Here is a 7,112-nt window from a genome sequence, read left to right on the forward strand (position 1 = left end):
TGAGAGTATTTAATACTCTTTTAGGACTCACAAAACGAGTCTTTAAAAGTCACTATTCTTAATTTTTCAGTCTAGGTGTTTTTAGGACTCGCAAAGTAAGTCCTTAAAGAGTATTAAGGACTCTCAAAGCAAATTCTTAAAATTGTTAAGTAAAACACTCATTTTTTAGCCCAGATTTTTTTAGGACTCGCATATTTTTTTAGGACACACATTGCGAGTCCTAAATTGTATTTTTTTAGGACTCTCAATGAGTGTCCTAAAAATTCTATAAATATTTTTAAGGACTTACATTTATGTGCGTATCCTAAAAAAGTGTCCCGTAAATGGTATTTTGTAGTAGTGAATTCTCAAATATTTTTCCATTTTTGACTACACTTTAGACTCTAAGCCCATAGGTCAATATCCCATTCCATAATTTTGGATTCACTTTGATCCATTTTTCTTGCGATAGCAAGACATATCCATCAAAAAATGTAACCCCTTATGTTCATCTTTCTTATCTCATAAATTAAGATGCTCAACACTTAAATGAGAAAATTTTAAATTCTAAAACAATTCTCTTAATTCACAAATCACACACCAACAATAATATAGGATAAAACATACAATATTTTTATTATTTTCACCTTAATTGTCATATTATATGACACGCCATAATAATCATGATAATTCACAAGTATATCCACATATCAAAATGCTTTTAATTTAATAAATATTTACATGATTATATTTTAATATTATTTCACATAATTGTCAGTACATATCACTTATATCATACTAACATGACTCTTTATTCACATGAATTAATATGTAAACATAAATCACAAATATCATACACATATGATTTCACATGTTCCACATATTAAAAGATTCTATTGATTCACAAAATCAATATACATACATGTCAAATAAAGCTCATAAAATAATTATCATGCCAATAATTTCTCATTATCACAATACAAGACAATTATATAACATGCTCCAAATTACCCAATAATCCACTAGAGATTATTTACACAATATGTTAATTAATCACGTATAGCAAAAAATCAAGATGTTGAAATATCTAATGTAACTACTATACTTGCAAAAAACAAAAGAGATTAGAAAACAATAAATTTGTATGAACCTCATTCATGAAATCTTCTTCTTCTTATTTCTATCACCACATGAGAGCCATTAGATCTTCTAAGAAAAACAAAGAAGAACATTACCTTATCTTAACACCTTATAAAGTTGAATCCTCACAAAATCTTGATTGTTTCTCATTCAATTGAAGAGAAAAGTATAAGCTTTTGATTGTTAGAGAATTTTATAACGATCGAGGAAACTTCAAGATTGCAACTCTAAACACAAAGTTTACAATATAACTTATAGAGAAAAAAAATAAGGAGTTGCACTCTAAGCAAAATCAATATACATAAATATGACAATAGATGACAAGATATATAGAAGAAGAAAGTAAAACTCTCACTCACACTACTAAAGTGAAAAGTAACCAGGATCACTAAACTAATAAGGTTCAAAACTTTTCTCCTAAAACTTATTTTCCTTGATTCTCTTAGGAATAAGACTCTCAAAGTTTAGAAAATAAATTTCTTTTTTCATTTTCATTCTTATTCTTCAATTTTTATTTTCTTCCACCAATCCACAACTAAATTCTTTTATTAAAAAAAAAACCGGTGCTAATTGTTTATAATTTAATTCCATTCTGTTTGACTCAGTACAAATTTGTTTTTCATTGGTGCCAAATTCAAAATTTATAATGAAAGCAGTAGTGACACGCGTATGCAGTAGAGTAACATGGCCCCATGCACATGTGATTGTTGAGCGGCACTAAAACGACAAAGCACACAGATTTATCAAAACCCAAAGACCAAAGTCATCGACCATTCTAGAAAAAATGCCCCAATTTCTGTCAGAATTGCCACGTATTCCGACAAAGGATGATGCATTCATGGGCTTGAACCACGTGTCCCTTTTGTGCAGACTATTTTTCACAAAAATATCATTAGTAGATCAAACACAATAATAATGACCGAAACGCGTTACCATCTCTAACGTCGGATGGTTCGAAGTATATAGCCAGAGAAAAACAAATAATAACCATAATAATAATAAATTGATAACAACGTGTTCATTGCGCACTTAAGTCTAGCAAATGAGAATGTGACGCATGGCTTCTGTCTCCGTTTCACTGACCATAAATATTTCTTTCTTTTTGGACTTAGTATTAGTGCTGAGATATACAGAGATTTGAAAAAACAGGTTGTATTAGATCTCTTGTTTGGTGGCAACTTTCGCTTGTCACGATCGATCATAAAGTACAAAATTATGAAGAATATTTGAGAGAAGTTCACATGAATCACCCCAAATTTTTATATTTATATATTGTTACTGTTCAATATATATAAGAATAATTTGAAAATTTAGACAATGAAGACGTAGCCTGATCAATGAAATATTAGTCATTTTCCTTTGACAGTGTCTTCTATTCTAATTTTACTTCCTCTATATATTGGGCTGAACTGTTTTTTGCAACTGTTTAATAAACGTATTTTAGGAGTTGTAATTTACCAAAAAATAATTGCGCTGAACTCATCATAATGAAAAAAACCAGTTTCATTTATTGATGTTAGTTCATAGCAAACTCATTGTTATGACATTGATCTATATATGTATATAGAGTCAAAACTAATAAAACTCACCAAATTATATATTTCACAAACTTAAAGATCACACTAGGTAAATATTCACTTTTTTTAGAGGAAGTAAAAATATTTAACTTATATATAAATCGTAGTAAGAGTTATTAATGCTTTTCATGGTCCACATCAAAGATACATTCATTTTTTATCTGAAAAAAAAACTCCATGATTGGCAATTAGGTCCATATCTGCTAAAAGAAAGATACTGTTGAGATAATGTCCCAAAAATAATAAACGGAAAAACGGTTATAAAAAGTCGTTGAAGGAGTGAAACGTGGAAGTGTTAGATGTACACACGTGTCTAAAGAATCATCGTAAAGCCTTTTCTTTTTGCCTTTAAAATGTTTGGAAAACTGGACAGTCCCTAGTGGAGTCGTTTCAAACAATCCAAAGATATTTTGGCCCACGAAAAGAGATATTTTCGCAATTGAGCATAAAATCACAACACGTGGCGCCTTTTGCCCAATTTTAATCCAACCGCTGATGTTATATGATATCTCGATTGTCTCTCACGGCATTTGATTCAATAATAGGTCTGTTCAACCAATTAAACACTGACACGTACTTGTTCCTTCGCATCGTTTGGGCAGATATTCAGACATTAAACGCAACGTGTCAATCGCTGTGGTCTCAACTATGGACGCCGTTTTATATCTCAACTATGGACGCCGTTTTATATAATCTCATTTACTCTTCTTCTTCTTGAGACGAGGTGTTACCAAACACTCCCCCTGTACCACAACGAAAACCATCAATGAGTGCAAACCAGAGATTAAGACCGAACTCCCTGAGTCAGGGTTCGGACTCATCGAGTGACTCGGGGATACTCAACGAGCGAATACTCGTGCTAGTTTTCGAGTCGATTAACTGGGATATTCAAACGATCTGCTCAGCCGCGTCGGTGAATCGGAAACTCAGAGCATTGGCGGAGCGATATCTTTGGCGGGAGCTGTGTGTGTATCGCGCTCCGCGTATGGTAGCGACATTGACGAACGGTGCGCCGGCTACGCGCATGGGCGGTGGTTGGCACACACTTGCGAAGCTCATGTTCTTCTGCTGCGGGTGCGAGTCGACTCGGCAATTCCGAGTGAGCGAATCGTCGCCGGGTCACTTCGTGAAGTCATCCCGGTTCTCGAAGACTTCGGGACGGAGCTTCTTGGTGAAGGAGTGCCGGAGCGATTTGCTGTTCGTGAGCGACCCGTGCGAGCATCCGATGGGGGAGAAGAAAGACGATTTGGGGATCTACAGAGGGGTATTTCAGGGATTCTTGAGATCGAAGACGAGAGCGTGCCTGCTCAGACGACAAGTGGAGCTCGATGAGAGGGTCCGGTGTCCGTACTGCGGGTCCCGCGTGTGGAGCATGAAGACGGCTCGGCTCATTCCGAAGAGCGCGTCTCGGCGGCTCGGCTCGCACGATGGAGAGTTGGAGTATTTCGTCTGCATTAATGGTCACCTCCATGGAGCTTGCTGGCTGGTGCCGTTATCTGATGACGACGACAACAGCGAGGATGATAAGGAAGGAAACGACAATGAAGACGACGAAGACGACGATTGTGGAGTTGAAGGAGAAGATGAGGCGGCGCAGGGAGTTGGTCGTTGCGACGATGATCGGACGGTGGAATATGGGAAAGTGGCTTCCACGCGAGGCCCGGATGAAGGTGGTCGGGATGAGTGGGGTCCACTGAATGACTTGGCTTGCGAACCCGGTATTGGTTATCCTCGCACAGCTTCTTTCCTCCCGTTGACTGGTTGACCATGACGGTTGATGTATATTTCTTTTACTGAAGGCAAGGCATGAATGAAGGAGAGGGAGAAGATCATGATGTGGCATTTGAACACAACGATTTTGGGTTGACGTTAGAAACTCAAATCATGTGTTGTGTAATTTTTGTTTACGTGAGTTGGCACATATGACAGGATGCTCTGTAGTAGTATAACCTTTTTTTAGTAATTGATCTCTCTTCAATTTTTACTCTCTTGAGTTTTGACTGCGTTCCTGGATTTTTACCATTGCTATACAAATTATTATTTTTTAGGTCCGTTACAGATATTACGAAAAGGAATGTGTTTATTATTATTATTATTATGGTTTTTTTCTATTACTTAAGTGTTTAATATTTTTCAATCATATTATTTAACTCCTTAAATATTAATTTTTTAATACATAAAAATACAAAAATAAATTGTGAAACAGTCTTAAATATTTGGACCTCTTAATTTATGATAATATCAAACATTAAAAACAATATATTTTCATGGCATTTTCAAAAATATTTAATAATTTTATAAATTAATTTTTTATAAAAAAAAAATTTACATACATTTTTTTTAATATTAATAAGTGAATTATTATGAAATTATTGATATTTATCATGTATACATTTATTTTTATTTTGTAATGTCTTTTTATAATGCAACTTATAACTAGGCATATAAATGCACATAAATAATTTTATATACACTATTCACTTATAAGTTGCATTATTTAAAAAAATATATATATATAATAAGCAAACATAGACATAATAAAAATTAAGACGAAATGTCCCCCCCCCCCAACACAGATTTTTTTGCTTGGAAAAAAATACTCCCAGACTATAGCACTTGTAGACTTTTGTCTATTCTGTCCATAATAGTAACGATTTGATGACGTGACAGTTGAAAAATATTTAAAAATTAGTTCTTATTAATGAATTTATTTTAAATTAGAAAAAATAAATAAAAATTATTTTAAAAATAAAAAAATTAATAACAACTTATTTTTAAATTTATTAAATCATATAAATCTAATAAATAAAAAATCAATAAACATCATTTTTTTAATCCAAATATATATATTTTTTAAAAATACTAAATTAAAATATTTAAACTAAATTAAATTAAAAACTCAACCAAATCTATATTTCAAATGTAGATAATTAAGCACATTTAGAAAATAATGAAGCAAAAAATTAAAGATTCTAATTTATTTTAGTTCAAAATATAACTTAGTTTAGAAATATTTAGTGTAGATTTTTAAAAATTATATTTGGATTAAAATTAATTATGTTTATTGATTTTTTATTTATTCGATTTTATATAATTTAATAAATTTTAAAATAAGTTGTTATTAATTTCTTATTTTTAAAATAATTTTTATTTATTTTTTCTAATTTAAAATTAATTAATTAATAAAAACTAAGAGAGTGTTTGACTTTATAACTAAAAATCGAAATTTTGTTTTTAAAAGTTAAAATATGTTTTATGAAAACAAGTAGTTGTGTTTGACATTGTTTTCAGAAAATAATTTTTAAAAATAAAGTTATAAAAAGCAGAAAAATTTGAGAACAACAAAAAGTTGTTTTTTGCTTTTTTCAAAAAAAAATTTGTCTATCTTTTTTTTTTTCTCACATTACTTTTTTAATTATTCTTATTGTTGGGGTTTTATGCCCTAATTAAAACCCAAATTCTTTGTAATCTCATTTTATTATCAATAAAAGAATAGAAATCATTTTTTGACTTGGTCAATCACTTTGCTCGCATGTTTTATTTTCATGATTATTTGTTTAATATAAACTTCTATTAAATCCCGAGCATATAGCTAATCTTATTTATAGTGACGTAATCATAGTGGAATATAAATATGATTATATGTTCAAAATAAGTTAGTCCTAAGATTAGTGAGTGCATTGGACTTACACTGACTTGCCAATCTACGATATGATCTACTTACACATTACAGTGTTATGTTCTTTCCAGAACATTAGCAAAGTAGATAAGATCGGATGTATATGTTACATCGGACAGGACCGATATTGACAGTTGATAAGATAAGTAAACATAGCGTTATTATCTATTCTAGTCATATCATATAGTTGACCATAGGTCAATTCATTCTCAATTCTGAGTAGTTAGTATTCTAACTGATTGTATTATTTGAGTTCTTTGACTTGTTCGTTACCAGCTTACCCTACGAACTAGCCCATACTTACATCTTGGGAACTCGGTAGTATAATTGAGTGGGAGTGTTAATCATAGATATGAACATCTATATCTTCTGATGAAGAAGTGAAACGATGGTTTCCTTTTAGTTTGGTTCAAGGTGTTAAATGATAGAGATCTCATTTCAGTAATTAAATTAGTTTACTGAAATATCATTTACAAGGAACTAAGTGTTTTAAGGATAAAATACAATGAGGGGTAAAACGGTATTTTAGTCCTATCTCATTGTAGACCGTCTATAGAGGATTGAGTGACAATTATGGTTGTAACAATGGATAATTAATAGCGTATCTATATTTCTTATAGAGTGTTCTATGAATTTAAGAGTGCAATTCTGAGTCTATAGTGGAGCCACGAGGAATTAATAAGTTAGTAAATTTATTTGTTAGATTTATGATAACTTATTGGAGCTTGATTTCATAG

The 7,112-nt window shown here is 31.6% G+C and overlaps 1 protein-coding gene across 1 annotated transcript; it reads left to right on the top strand.

Moving 5' to 3' along the window:
- The first annotated feature begins 3,197 nt into the window (after positions 1 to 3,197).
- Positions 3,198 to 4,747, top strand: LOC133792265 (EID1-like F-box protein 3). Its single transcript, XM_062230175.1, has one exon. It carries the CDS (start codon positions 3,463 to 3,465, stop codon positions 4,459 to 4,461), a length of 999 nt encoding a protein of 332 aa, XP_062086159.1. The 5' UTR covers positions 3,198 to 3,462; the 3' UTR covers positions 4,462 to 4,747.
- The last annotated feature ends 2,365 nt before the right edge of the window (positions 4,748 to 7,112 follow it).

The sequence above is a fragment of the Humulus lupulus genome, chromosome 1 (genome assembly GCF_963169125.1).
Source record: "Humulus lupulus chromosome 1, drHumLupu1.1, whole genome shotgun sequence".
Taxonomy (NCBI): domain Eukaryota; kingdom Viridiplantae; phylum Streptophyta; class Magnoliopsida; order Rosales; family Cannabaceae; genus Humulus; species Humulus lupulus.

Excerpts from the sequence above, each read along its gene's own strand:
- LOC133792265 (XM_062230175.1), top strand. The coding sequence starts at position 3,463 with ATGAGTGCAAACCAGAGATTAAGACCGAACTCCCTGAGTCAGGGTTCG.